General features: G+C 42.2%; 1 protein-coding gene across 1 annotated transcript in view; it reads right to left on the bottom strand.

The window, feature by feature from the left end:
• The window catches only part of LOC144662188 (uncharacterized), a 36586-nt gene extending 24146 nt beyond the window's left edge, over positions 1–12440 (bottom strand). Inside the window, exons 1-2 of the mRNA XM_078522948.1 lie at positions 12326–12440; positions 1528–1746 (exon numbers count right to left, since the gene is read on the bottom strand). Coding sequence (XP_078379074.1) covers positions 1528–1740 — 213 coding nt within the window. The 5' untranslated portion in view covers positions 1741–1746; positions 12326–12440. The remainder of the gene's footprint in view (positions 1–1527; positions 1747–12325) is intronic.
• Positions 12441–15612: the final 3172 nt, after the last annotated feature.

Here is a 15612-nt window from a genome sequence, read left to right as displayed (position 1 = left end):
TTTGAGGAGCCTTAATACCTTTGAGCAATCCAATGACAAATTTCTGTCGGCCATTTTCTTCAAATGCAAATACAATCAGGAATTCGCTGCAATTGCATTTTTTTGCATTGAAAAATCCTCTATATGGCATTTAATTTAATTGTGGCTCCGAAGAGGCTGTCAGAATGAGCTTTTTTTAGAGCTTTAAGCCCGGGCCAAACGAGGATGAGAGTTGATGAGAGTTGACTCTCATGAGAGTTTTCGTCAACTCTCATCGACTATCATCACTCGGGCCAAACGAGAACAAGAGTCGTCAAACTCTCATCGACTCTCATGAAAATTTGAGCACGTTTAAAGTCGATGAGAGCGCACGAGAGTCGATGAGAGTGCATGAGAGTTCCATGCCAAACGAGAGTGAGAGTTTGAACTCTCATCAACTCTCATCCTCGTTTGGCCCGGGCTTTATATTTACCTTCCCGTAGACCACGATCGTAGACCACACACATCGAAGTCCTTTCCCGCCTTTTGCCGCAAGGTGTCGTGAACTGAGCGTTACGATTGGCTGAGTTAGGTCACGTAGTGCATAGTACACGCAATCGCTACGCCATCCCAAGCAGAAAAGAAATTTTATTTGGAGAAAGTTGGTATGTTTTCTCTTCACAATCAGGACTGGAAAAATGTGTTCTTTTTTAGCTGCTTCTGTTAATAACAAGAGTTTAGAAGCGACCTAACTTGAGGGAAAAGCGTCTCTGTGAAAACTGCTAGAATTTGTTTTGTTAATTCGAGCGACTGCTTGTTTATAATTTCAACAGCTAGCGCTTCGTCCCTTCGTCATGGACTTTGTTGACTGAACTACAGCTAAACTGTGAATATAAAAAAAATGCAAAACTCGAACAGTGGAAAGAGGAAAACATTTTGACGGTAAGGACCATTCAATGCATAGTTGTACCTGTTGATGCTTGGGACTTAAATGTTGTATTATTTAAAAAAGCTTCGGGGAAAAGAAAGCGCATCTTCGACGGTTCGGCTACTTCGCAGATGCAAGAGATAGTTCGCTCGTTTGGTAGATCACATCATTGCATCTTCTTTCGCTTGAGCACGAGTAAAAGGTAAGTTGCCGATATGAATGTGTTGTTCACATTTTACAGAAGAACTGTTCACTTATTTGCTTGTAAACTAAAGACTCAATCACGCTCTCCGGCTTTGCGAAATTTAATTGTGCTCGGCAGCGAAACTGGCCGTCTTTTTCTGTAAGCTTCTGTAAATAAATGATGTTGTTTCGATACAGTCTGTGTGTTTGTTTTGTCGGTATGCAAAACGCCAAGATAATTGTTTTTAAATTTATAGATTTAGGCGCGATCGCGGCGCGATTCCCCCCCAAGCCAAATCGCAGTGCGATTCCCGATCCATCGCGCCGCGATGCGCCAATCGCGGCGGCCAAAAACGCGGCGCGATCGCGGTAAAATTTTTACAAGGGTTACCCTGGGTAGGTCTGGGAACCAGACGGTTTAATATTGTTTTACATTGATTGACTACATATGCTTATACCTTTGCCAAAAGAGTGTTATTTTCAGCATACTGGTTTATGAGTTTCTTCACATCTGGATGCACATAACTGTTGAAGTCATTGCTTTTCAGTTCATACTGCAGCTTGATGGACTTAAGCAGTTCTGCGATACTCTGCAGACCTTTCAGACCCTTTTTAGCACTCTTCTTCCCACTCTTTTTTTTGTTACTTCCCTTTCTGGCAGCTGCAGGCATTACTCCCTGATGATATAAATGTATATAAATAAGTTCTAAGGCATAAAGCTGCCCCTTATAATAAATTGAGGATGATACATGGTTGTGGGGAGTGCTCACGAGTGAGATATCAATTTGAACACATGGAGAAAAATTTCGTATCTCGACAAGCAACCATGTAATATTCTGCTTATTATATAAACCTACTAATTACGTTTTTTTTTTTGTTACGAGATTTATTATGCGCCTCGCCCCAGGCCATCATGTATGCATAAATTAGCATTAATTAAAGTTGTTGTTTTGTGCTCCAAAGTGGCGTGTTGATGAAACATGGTGTCAGAAATGTGTACGTCTCTTGTTGAGTAAGAAAGCCTCCGCAAGTTTCGTGACCAACCCACACGCCGGAAAATACATCCCTGAACATCCAGTATACAGTAAAGAAAGCTACAAAGCCTGGATGGTTCTGTGAATCGAGGATTCAAAAGGATTTACACGATGGCCGCGAGCAACTTCCCGACTCCAGCACCGATGGACATGAAGGGGGACCTCGCGCAATCCCAGTTTGAGAATTACAAGATTGCCATCGGTCCGGATAAAAAATCCGAGTCGCTACGCTGTTATCTGTCATGGGCAAAGAGTGTTTCCAAGTATTTAAACACACTGAAATGGCGGATGGTGACAGGAAAAAGATTGACCCAATTCTGCAAGCGCTACAGGCGCATTTCGAACCAACCCGAAATGTCACTTACGAGCGCTACAAGTTCAACACTTGTGAACAGAGCCAAGGTGAAACATTCGCACAGTACATCACAAAACTTCGGCAGTTGGCATCAACATGCGAGTTTGGTACTCTCGAGAACGACTTGATTCAAGATCGGTTGGTGTTAGGTACCATAGACGGGAGCGCACAAGCCAGAATGCTTCGAGAACCCAAGCTAACCCTGCAAAAGGCGACCGACATGTGTAGAAACACCGAAGTCATGAGTTTACAGCTACGAAATTTGAACAACGATAAGGTATCGGACGTAAAATTTGTCAAGAAAGACAAGAAAGGAAAGAAACCGAAAGGCACGCCCCCAAAGCATCATGGGTCAGAAAACGCGAGAAAAGAAACGCCCCACGCTTGTACATATTGTGGCAGAAAACATCCAAAACAGGGAAAGCACTGCCCAGCATATGGTGTAACTTGTACAAACTGCAAGAAGATGCATCACTTCGCCAAAGTCTGCAAACAACCCAAGAAGCCCAACAATGTAAACATGCTTGATGCGCCTTCAGATGAGTCAGATTCATCATCAGATGAGTCAGTTTACAACATGGAACACACCGTGGGCTCGGTTAAAGCTTCAGGCGAAAAGTGGTTTGCAACACTGTCTTTGAGTGTCAATGGAAAGACTCCATGTGACATACCGTGCCAGATGGACTGTGGCGCTACATGCAACCTCATTAGCTATGCTGACTACTGCAGGATTACTCAAGATGGAGACCCTAAGCTGCAGAAATCAAATGCCAACCTACGCTTGTACGATGGGTCAGTTATATTACCAAAAGGAAGATGTACTTTACATAATTTTCAGTCGACAGGGAAAAGAGCAACTGCTAGACTTCCAAGTGGTTGATATTGATCAGAAGCCCTTGCTGTCAGCAACAACATGTGAGGAACTCGGCCTGTTAACAGTTAATCTGGATGAGAGAGTTCACGCTGTTGAAGACACGGGGCCGCAAAGAAACCCAGTTGAAAGCACAAGTACCAACAAGCCCTTTAACTCTCGAGTACATAGTAGCAAACTATGGTGATGTGTTCTCAGGTTTAGGATGTCTACCAGGTGAATACTGCATTGAGATCGACAAGAGCATCAAACCAGTGCAGCACCAACCTCGCAGAGTAGCTGTGCCCCTGAAGTCAGAATTAAAAAAAGAAGATTGAAGAACTAGAGCAGAAGCAGGTGCTGGCTAAAGTAACCAAACCCTCTGATTGGATCAGCAGCATGGTGGCAATTCGAAAACCTTCAGGCAAATTGCGGATATGTATTGATCCCAAGGACCTCAACCAGGCCCTGAAGCGTTCTCATTACCCTATGCCCACTATCGAAGAGGTGCTGCTACGCCTATCAAATGCCAAGGTGTTTTCAGTCTTAGACGCAAAGGATGGCTTCTGGCAAGTGAAGCTCCAAGAAGAAAGCAGCTACCTTACAACCTTCTGGACCCCCTTTGGCCGATTCCGCTGGCTGCGAATGCCGTTTGGTATATCTACAGCTCTCGAAGACTTCCAGAGGTGGCAGCACGAGGTACTGGAAGGTCTGCCTGGAGTGGAAGTGATTGCTGATGATATTCTGGTCTATGGATCAGGAGATACCAAAGAGCAAGCAGACCTAGATCACGACCGCAACTTAATTGGTGTGCTGGAAAGAGCTCGACTGTGTAACCTGAAGCTAAACAAGCAGAAACTGAAACTGCGCTTGACTGAGGTGCCCTATATGGGACACTTGCTCACCTCCGATGGCCTTCGCCCTGATCCTCAGAAAGTACAAGCGGTTATCGACATGCCAAAACCGGATGGAATAAAAGCCGTACAGCGTTTCCTCGGCTTTGTCAATTATTTATCCAAGTTTCTGCCTCACATTTCAGGCGTATGTGAGCCACTTCGCCGTCTTACCGACAAAGACAGTGTGTGGTGTTGGCAATCACAGCATGATGAAGCCATGGAAAGCATCAAGAAGTTAGTGACGACCCAGCCTATACTCCGGTACTACGATGTCAAAGAAGAGGTGACCATTTAATGTGACGCCAGTGAAGTTGGTCTCGGGGCAGCACTGCTTCAGAATGGACAGCCGGTGGCTTTCGCCTCAAGGTCGTTGTCAAGCACCGAACGCCGCTATGCCCAGATAGAGAAAGAGTGCTTGGCCATAGTATTCTCATGTGAGCATTTCGACCAGTACATTCATGGCAGAGTGAGTGTTAATGTAAACACAGATCATAAGCCACTGGAAATCATCTTTAGGAAGTCTCTGATCACTGCACCCTGACGACTACAACGCATGTTGCTGTGCTTGCAGAAATACAATTTGAATGTGACTTACAAAAGAGGCAAAGAAATGTATTTACATGTAGCTGATACACTCTCCAGGGCAGCTCCCCCACAGATGCCGACAAGTGACGCTACACCTGGTGACCAGATCTTCAACATCTGTGGGCAGACCGAATTTGAGGAGGAGATTGAAAGCATCAACCAAACGGACTTCCTCAAAGTCACAGACAGCAGGCTCAAGCAGATACAGCAGCAGACAGTACAAGACACAACCCTGCAAGTCTTGAAGTCAACCATCCTATCAGGCTGGCCAGAGACCAAGGAGGAAGTGCCAGTGATTATTAGAGAATACTGGGCATACCGGGATGAGCTGACAGCCCAAAATGGAGTTCTGTTCAAGGGATCAAGAATTATTATCCCCAAGTCCATGCATTCAGAGATGTTGGTCCGCATACATTCAAGCCACTTGGGAGCTGAATCATGCTTGCGTAAGGCCCGAGATGTCCTTTACTGGCCAAACATGAGCAATGAAGTACGGGACATGGTCGGACAGTGCAGTGCATGTAATGAATACCAACATTCACAGTGTAAGGAACCTCTGATGACTCACGAGATCCCAGAATGCCCATGGAGCCGTGTAGCGATGGACATTTTCACCCTGGATGGTGAAGACTAACTCATCACAGTTGATTTCTACTCTGATTTCTGGGAGGTTGACACTTTGCCAAACATGACATCAGAGACAGTCATAGAACGGAGCAAAGCACTCTTCAGCTGGTATGGAGTACCAGAAGCTGTAATAAGCTGCAACGGTGGACAGTTTGCGAGTGAACAATTCACAAACTTTGCCCACGACTGGGAGTTTGAACACATTACAACCTCGCCGTATCATAGTCAGTCAAATGGCAAAGTAGAATCAGCCGTCAAGAAGATAATGAAGAAAGCTAAGAGAAGTGGACAAGATGTCTGGAAAGCAATCCTGGATTGGCAAAACACGCCAACAGAGAACATGGGTAGCAGCCCGGCGCAACGCTTGATGTCTCGTTGCACACGCACCCTTCTGCCAACCACAAACCAACTACTGCGACCACAAGTTGAAGAAGGAGTAGCGGAAAAAATCAAGGTGCGGCGTCAGAAAGCAAAGCACTACTTTGACAGAGGCTGAAAGGAGCTGCCAGAGTTGAAAATTGGGCAGCCTGTGCGAGTAAAACCATCATCATCACAGAGAGAGAACAAATGGCGACTGGGTACATGTGTGCAACAAGTTGCTCCACGATCCTACATTGTGGATGTTAGTGGACGTGAATACAGACGGAACTGGAAGTTTCTAAGAACCACTCTGGAACCAGTCCAGGAAGAGTCTGATACAGTGGAACTGAGCACTCCAGATACACCGGAACCAGAAATGGGACTAAGAGCCCCTCTATTACCTCCAACCCCTAAAGAACCTGGTTTATCAGTCTTGGATGAACCCCATGTAGTGGAGCCACTGGGACAGACCAGAACTCGGACGGTTAGACTACCGGAACGCTACAGAGACTTTGTTTGTTAAGAACGGTGTGATCTTGGACATTCGAGCTATGGACATCAATCATCCTAGTTCCAGAGACTATATTAAGAACTTTTTATTTATGGACATATATTTCTGATATGGACATTACTCTTCATGAATGTTCCTGACGTTGTTGTTACGAGTTTTAGACTGAAGTACTTTCTCAAATTGTGAGAAAGTACTTCAGTCTAAAACTCGTAACAACAATGTCAGGAACATTCATGAAGAGTAATGTCCATATCAGAAATATATGTCCATAAATAAAAAGTTCTTAATATAGTCTCTGGAACTAGGATGATTGATGTCCATAGCTTGAATGTTGAACTTGTTGCTAATTATTATTAACTTGTCGTTTTGTTGCCAGGGGAGATGTTACGAGATTCATTATGCGCCTCGCCCCAGGCCATCATGTATGCATAAATTAGCATTAATTAAAGTTGTTGTTTTGTGCTCCAAAATTGCGTGTTGATGAAACATTTTTGATGATTTTTCAAAGATTTCTGAAGATTTGCAAAATGTTGTCCGAAGGTCGTATGAATTTTTCCGAACATTTTCCAAAAATTTTCGAAGATGTGCGAAGATTGCTGAAAATTGCAGAGGAAGATCTGAAGATGCTTCGACTTAATATCGATTTACTTTGGCTCATTCAGCATTGAAACAGGGCAAACTTGTCAGACAACATTTCAAAATCAATATCTTCACATGTGAAGATAACATGTTAATCTCATGTGTGAAGATATGATTTTTTCGTGCAAAAGATTTTCTGGTATTTCATTGATGTTTATATTACAATACTAGTAATTAACAACCAAAGGTTAGAAAGTGCGGGCGAGGACGATATGTGGTGTTTTGGGTAAAGAAGGTTTATATTGTCGAAGGTATAGTCAGTGAGGGATGCTCAGTAGTTATAAGGGTGTGAACTATTTTCTAGGACAGGCCCTACACCTGCACCTTTCTTCTTCTCCCAGACTTCCCATATATTCACTGTTTATATTAATTTTCTCCGGTATTTGGTACTTCTCAAGGTTGAAATTAGTATGAGTTGTTACCAAACAAACGTTAAATTTGCTTTTTCTGCTATCTCTTCTTTACACCTCTTAAAATTATACTCAAATTGCTACACCGACTTCCGATACAATAATGCTTAACGCTCTAGATACATGTACGCGTTGTGGACCTATGTGTTTAGTAAGCTCAATGCGTTCGAAATCAAGTTCGAAAGCAGTGAGGGCGCGAGTTCAAGGCCCAGGCAGGCAAGCACACGATCTTTTTTTTCTTCTTTTTCCCCCCTTAAACATGTTTTTTTTTCTCTTTCCCCCAAAAAAGGCTAAGACGCGCTTCCCATTTATTAATTTACTCAAATATTGAATATTGCAATGAATGCAACGCGTTTGCCTTGAGTCCGTGTTTATCTCGCAAAAATGACACTATATGCTTTCTGAGTAAATTCTTTGAAACAATTCAAATACGAAGTCCGATATCTTCCATATTTGTCGATTATTTACACAAAAAGAACATGATAGCTGTTATCTTCTTCTATTCCACTGTTAGCTCGCATCCGGATCTGGCTATATCACAGGTGGCCCAAGCATGAAATTTGAATATATTAAAGTAAAATGGCGGCCTTTAAAAATATGAGAGTTTATATGGGTTTTAAACGGAAAAATTTTGAGCGGTAAATAAAAGCGCAAATTCTAAATAAAGTTGACGGAACATGAAATAGTGTCGTTTGCTTTTGTTATAGCGTACCGGTAATTTCATGCCGTTTTGAGCTATTTTACGTCGATTTACTGTAACTTGTTTATCGTACATAATAACATGACAAGGTAGGAAACCTTTGTCGCTACTGGCGTGCGACATGTGTTCAAATTGGCTCGAATTTCGCACACAAAAAAAGCTACCACTTATATTCTGACTTTCAAATACCAAAGATAGGATGATAAGCGAATGCGTAAACTTCTAAAACGTGCTTGCTCCTACCTCGTTATTCTCAGAAACTAGCCGCTTTTGAAATTCCAAAACCAGCTCATAATCGCCGCCATATAGTCCGTGACTCCCACGACAGTAATGAAATGGCCCAAAATAGACTGGACTCCAGTCAAATTGATCCCCAACGGAGAGGGGCACGCTACTTTTGTTCGCGCATCAAGTTGTTTCCACTACCACACGGCGAGGACAACATTTGCTCGTCGCAGCATCCACGCGTGACAACATGGCGTAACGTGGATTCGCATGTCTGGAGACGATGCTGTCGAAATGTAAACGTAGTCACCCGGAAGAAGCAGCAGAATACCCAGGAAGAAAAAAAGAAAAACGTTTGACGGTTTCTTGCTATGCTTCCATTCGAGCTTGGTAAGTTGCACTTTAATAATCTTCAGTTGGACAAAACGTTTTCTGAATTCGTGCGTAGAAAAGTAACATAATTTTCAAAAAAAAACCCTCAAGCTTTTAATTGTAGGCGAAATCTTAAAGTAATATAGAGGTGCACGATTCTTCTTTTATTGCGGAAGGTAAACTGGGATACATTTTTAATTCGCTGGTCGAAGCCGTTTGATAAATATCGACAGCATCTTCTCCAGACACGCGAATCCACGTTACGCCATGTTGTCACGCGTAGATGCTGCGACGAGAGGCAAATGTTGTCCTCGCCGTGTGGTAGTGGAAACGACTTGATGCGTGAACAAAAGTAGCGTGCCCCCTTCCGTTGGGGATCAATTTGACTGGAGTCCAGTCTATTTTGGGCCATTTCGTTACTGTCGTGGGAGTCACGGACTATATGGCGGTGATTTTGAGCTGGTTTTGGAATTTCAAAAGCGGCTAGTTTCTGAGAATGACCTCCCAACTTTTAAGCTGGGCTCCTAACATAATGGCTTGGGCTCCTAAATGTTGATGTTAGGAGCCCGAAGGGCTCCTTAAAAATTTCCTTAGGCAGCAGCCTTGGTGTAGTAAATAATAAAGATGGTAAATTTCAAGCTCGGTGATAAATAGTGAAGAAATTATTCAACATGACACGAGTGTGGGACAAAGAAAAATCTGACTCCCCGACGGGGACTCAGATTAGTTTGCAACTGCTTATGACTCCCATTTTTTATTTTTGAATAATGATCAGCGTGTTAAGATATAACTTTTTGTAGAGTTAAAAAAAAATCTCTTGGGAGCAGTTTCAGGGCTATATGATATATGATTCAAGAATTTTTAGGTTTTTTTAACTCTGCTCCGCAGAGTTAAAAAAGAGGCTCCGCCCAACAGGGATACCTTTTTCAGGCTGTAGATATATAAAAGGATAGGGTTTTCACGAGTTGGAGTATACAAAAGGGGAGGGAAAACTGGTTTTTAGGCATTAAAAAAACCCTTCATAATGCTTGAACAGACCCACCAAATGATCAAGTCATTTAAGTATTATAAGGTGTTATTATTCAAGTGAAAAATAAGAAAAAAGATGTAGAATACCTTTTGTTGGTACGTGAAAGGGGTGCCATCTTCATTAGGGGGTATATGGTTTCTTAAAGGGTAAGGGTCACTTTCACATACCCAAAAATGGCAACCTCATTCATAAAATCCTGGGAATGAGGTTGCAGAAATGGTATATGAGAGGGTAAGGGTAGCCTGGAGTAGAGCCTCCCCAGAAAACTGTTTTTTTACTCTGCAGCAACCTCAGAGACCCAGAGGTAAGAAGTTGCAATATCTTTCCTCCCTGTGGCTAAATTCAACAGCTGGGCTGGAAGAAATAAACCAACAATGAAAACTGGCATGCATTTAGTTGAGAGCGTGAAGGGTTAATTCATTTATTTAGCCAGTGCCAGTCTGAATGCATTTCATGTACTTTCATTAGTTTTTCACTTAGAAAATCAATGTACATGTACATGAAGCAGGAAAATCCAGTTCAATTAATATTTTAGTAATCAAGGTTAAAAAAGAAGCAATAATTAAGCAGGTCTATTTTTCCTAAGTTTAGAAAAAGGTAATGAGAAGTCAAAAACACCTGTGTAAACACTTTAATTAAGTTATGATCTTATCTTTGTTACATGATAACCAGTTAACAAAAATAGAACAGAAAAATTAAGTTGTGAAAACACTTCAAACTACTAAACTTATCAAATAAGTTCATTATAAAATAAATGTAGTCACAAAAGCAATTCATTTTAATCAAACTGAATATCTGAGCAGGCAAAAGCACTGAGGTTTCTAGCACAAAAATTTGCTAGTCACGGATCAATGCCCGAGAATGCTGGCTCCTCATTATCAACGTGAAAACATGAAACAGTTTGTTGAAAATAACAACCTAAGTCCACAAAAAAGCGGCATGCATGCAGCAGATATGAAATGTCACATGAAAAGAAAAGAGGCATACATTTTATGTTCCTACGAAAGTTAAGCGTTCAATGCTTCTGATGCGTTATAGATTAAGCTGAATTACATGTAAAACACGCCACGTAAGTTTGTGTACACATCTCGGTATTTGGCACGTACGTTCTTTTACGTAAGTTTAAGCCTGTCGGAAGATTTTTGTATCAAACTTTTGCAGATTAAAATTATTGCAGACCTGATTCATGACTGCAGTAGCAAACAGATTGATTTCACTTTTGTATCCGTAAATATTTCTTCAGATTCACTTCGAAACTTGTCCGAATTGTCAACGAAGCAAACCAAACGTAAACCAGACAAAAAACCATTATTTCATGTTCGGAAGTTAGGCCCAGTCCTAAACACTTGAAAACGAATGGTTTTTGAAGTTGCTGAATTTTGCAAAGACACGTTACGTAATTGATACGCTAAATGCGAACAATTTCAGCGTTTCCGATTTAAAATGAAGCAGTTATTGTTTTTAATGGGATTTTTATGCCAATAAAACAAGGTTACAAGGAAATTGAAGTCAAAGGATGGGAGTGGAAGATCAATGTTTAGGCGCCCATGCGGGCTCCTTGAACAAAAATTTAGTCGCCCGTGCTCGTAACTTAGGCGCCTCTGGCGCCCGGGCGCCCGTTAGGCAGCAGCCTTGTACACATTTGATGATTTCGACATTGCTGATCCTAGCAGTATGCAGGACGCGTGTCACATTTCAACCTAGTAAATGGCCTAAGCTCACAACGAGTCTCTCGTAGCTCAGTTGGTCAGAGCGCCCAACCGGTCCCTGGGAGGTCATGGGTTCCATTCCCGTCGGGGACTCGGATATTTTTCTTTGTCCCACGCTCGTGTCATGTTGAATAATTTCTTCACTATTTATCACCGAGCTTGAAATTTACCATCTCTATTATTTACTACACATTTGATGATTTCGACATTGCTCATCCTAGCAGTATGCAGGATACGCGTCACATATCAACCTAGTAAATGGCCTAAGCTCACAACGAGTCTCTCTCTCTCGTAGCTCAGTTGGTTAGAGCGCCCAACCGGTATCTGGGAGGTCATGGGTTCTATTCCCGTCGGGGACTCAGATTTTTTCTTTGTCCCACGCCCGTGTCATGTTGAATAATTTCTTCACTATTTCTCACCGAGCTTGAAATTTACCATCTTTATTATTTACTAACAATAAGGGTGTTTTTAACAGATTTTACTGTTGCCATGGTAACCAATTATGTCAAGAAAATATCCACAACTTGTTTACCAATAATTGGGCATTTGTTTGATACAGTCAATGCAGCAGCAGCTGACAAAGATTTGTAGTACAGATAATACAGACCCATCAAAGTATAAGAGCTCTAGAAAGTGCTGCATGCTGAAAACTGTTGTCAGCCTCCTTACTATTTTGCAGATTTTGGACTTCGGATATCGTTAGGGCCTGAACCGATCGAAGTGCCATTTCTAGATAAAAGTGTTTTTGGAGCCTGAGAATTTCTGACTAGCGGTAATAACTTAAGCTTAAGTTAATCTTACTGGTAAGTTATTGCGAATATTTATCGTTAAAGGTATTTGCATTGAAACTTGTTTTATACAGTTTGCCGGACAGCTGAGCACACATGTACTGTCAGCACAAGTCAAACGCACTTATCAAATCTATGATAACTGTAGTTAATTACTGAGTTTACCTGTTTTAGCGTTCCCCTTCAAATCAAGCGAAGACAGCAGCATGTTTCAGTCGCATTGTGCAAGTATCCACATCAACAATGTATTGCTTCGATACCATTCAAGCAGGGTCGACTCGTTGAGTGGTCTTACATGACGTGAAAATCTCAATCTTTTGGCTGGGTGGACAGCTTGGGTAGACTGGGCTTGAGTCCTAAAGGACACAGGGTCTTACCAAGGCACCACAGCAAGTCAAGAAATGGGATTCTTGGCTAGTTACAAACGTCTTTCACGGAGATCAAGGATAATTTTAGGGCTTGTTGGAGTCGCCATTGGTCTGGCTGGCCCATACGTCATGCCTTTATTTCCAGTAACCGAGAAACCAGACGATAAAGGACGGTCCACAGGCAACTCCATGTCGTGACGTGAAAGCTTACATCAAACAAACAAACAAAACACTGGCCTGATTCGAAGTGATTGCTAAAGAGCCGAACTATTTTGTGGATATTCATCATGATTAATTTTGGTAAAGCCAGATCCTGGAGTCAGCTAACAAAGGGTCAATACCGCCAGGGTGGGCTCGAGATGTGAATGAATGACAGTCCATGCCAGCTTTTACCGTCTTTTGGATTATGTCATTATGCTGCATTATGGACAAACATTTACGGACGAGGTTGGCCTCAGCTAGTTACCTGGAAATGTTAAATATGTACATATTTTTCTGTCACTATTAGTATTTTGAACTTTTTTCCTTCCCCTGTTGTGCATCACAAGTTTTTGCAAATAGTCATCATGGATTTAAATTTATTATCCATGCTGTTATTCAAAAATGTTCTTTTTTGAGGATTTCAGCAGTGTTAATGATATTTTCAGGCAGAATTTATTTTTGTGCTGAACAGATGGGCATCCAGCATGGGCTCATATAGCAGGGTTCAAGAGGTTATTGTGAGTATGGGGCAAGGGTCCTGTCTCCCCAAAATGTTCTGTGCTCCCCTTCTGACTTTTCTAGATCTGCCCCTGCTCAGCCAGGTCCAAACAAAAAACACAACCAATAATGGCATTTGAAATCAACTCCAAGTCCAACTCTTGAATCTTGTGTGTGACTGCTCATGACCTTCATGGGATAACCAAGGTTAACATGCAGGGACCGCAGAGACCATTTTAAAGTGGTAGGGCTAAAAAGCTGGCTAAGACCGCAAGCATTACGGGTCACTGTTCCGCCATTTATTGTGTGAAAACTTCATAGTGGAGCAAATGGTTATCCATCGAACCGAGAAATTTTGGGGGTCGCCACCAGCCTCCGTACGTACGCATGGATTAGGCCTGGGGATGAGGAGGTTTCCCTAAAGAAAAGGAAGGGAAATTACAAACAGCAAATAAATCTCGCAGGGAAAGACAAAATATAGACAACGGGTAAAATTACTCAGCGACAGTACACAGCAAAACATCTGAAAGGTTAACTATCCAACTGCTCTATTTTGATTGTCTCTATGTGTGAGTATATCAAAACTTTGATGCGCCTTTACGCAAAAAAAATGCGGCTCTCGTTCAATCACTTCACGGTTAAATTTTAATTCTATTGGTCTCTGGTGGCATATTTCGTAAACGTAAAACAAGCAATAATTGATGGTATCTTCTATCGACTGGATGATGTGGACGTTTCAGTTAGATCTAAAGGATGTTATGATATGAAAACGAGGGAAAATTTGTTGTGCGATGTTCACTGTGTAGGCTGAATGAAACCGTGAGTACAAACAGTGAAAGAGAACTTTCTTACCCAAATTTTCTCCCATGATGTCCTCAAAAGTCATTTATGTTCCGTGAAATTGTGGAAAAAGGAAAATGGTTTACGAGGAGGCCCAAAATAATTGCGAATGATATTCCATGTGCAAGCCCAGTTGGCTTGTTTCTGTTGTTTGCTGTTGAATCTGCGGCTGTTATCGCCAAGAATACAATAGGCTTAACTTTAGCCTGGGGGGGGGGTACTTGACCTAAGTTTAGGTATAGGGGTGCCGCTGGAGGTTTGAAACCCTGACCCTGTTTAGGACAATAAAAACTTAAAATATGCCTACCCTGTGTAGGACAACACCCCCTATTCTAAGACCCTATTTAGGACAAAGGACAACATCAACAATCATTTACGCTTTATTGTGATTGCGTTCCATACGCGATGTTTGAAGCATTGAAATGCAAAAACACCTATCCCACCAAATAAAATAATGCTTTTTATTGAAGCGAAAGCGAAAACAATGTAAATACATGGACGACAGTCTTGCAGCCATACCCTGTCTAGGACAGCTTCAGGCCCTGTTTAGGACAGAGGAGCTTGAAATTATATACCCTGTTCAGGACCGGAGGAGTCAAAAACCATACCCTATCCAGCGGCACGTCCCTGTATAGGCCATATAGGGGAGTGCCCCCCCCCCCGGGAACTTTAGCAAGTGATTGTGTAAAAACAAAGGTAACCACTACATAGATCAAGTCCGTTGAAGAAAGAGACAGGACCCTGATGCAAGCTTACAACCAGTACTGAATTGCTGAGCCTGCATGCTTTTACTTTTATGAATATCCGGAGTGCAAGTTTTTGCATACCTAATTACGAAAGCATTGTGAAAGTTCCAAAATCTAATTGTATTGATTTGCGGTTTTCACTTGGCACCATGTAGTCTGCAGGAATCCTACCGTAAACATGCAATAGAAGCAATGTTCTTGAGGGTTCCAGAAAATAACGTAGACTATTAATCTTCACATGCGTTTGGTGTAAAGTACGTTGCCCTAGAAAGAGTAGTACCACAAGGAGAGCAATGGGTTTTCTGAAACAAATATATACCTTTGAGATCATCACATGAAAGTAACAGATAAATGCTCCATGTTTTAACCTGGGGGGTATGGTCAAGTGCTCCCCACCCCCCACACACTCCACAAGGATTAATATTAAATTGATATTAATTAATTAATTGACTATAAAAGTTTACACCATAGAGGGTTACTGTGTTGCTGAATTAGCGGACGACAGCCCCAACAAACCATCACAATAGTGCATTCTGCACTAACAAAATCTCCCTCTGCAGTAGAGGTAAGGTAATTAAGGTAAAGTCTGCTTCGAGCCTAGTGGCCCATACAGGCCGGAGCTTATCCAGGTTTCCGTAGCATTAAGCGACTGAGAGTATTGCTACTCCCCCTTGGATGGGATGCTAGTCCATCGCAGGGTTACCCCCTAGCAGTAAATTCGCCGGTACCCATTTATACACCTGGGTGGAGAGAGGCACTGTGAGAGTAAAGTGTCTTGCCCAAGAACACAACGCAGCGC

Source organism: Oculina patagonica, chromosome 8 (genome assembly GCF_052425735.1).
Source record: "Oculina patagonica isolate OP01 chromosome 8, crgOcupat, whole genome shotgun sequence".
Lineage (NCBI taxonomy): Eukaryota > Metazoa > Cnidaria > Anthozoa > Scleractinia > Oculinidae > Oculina > Oculina patagonica.
Note: the sequence above shows the minus strand (reverse complement) of the source record. Positions and strands in the feature narration are given on the sequence as shown.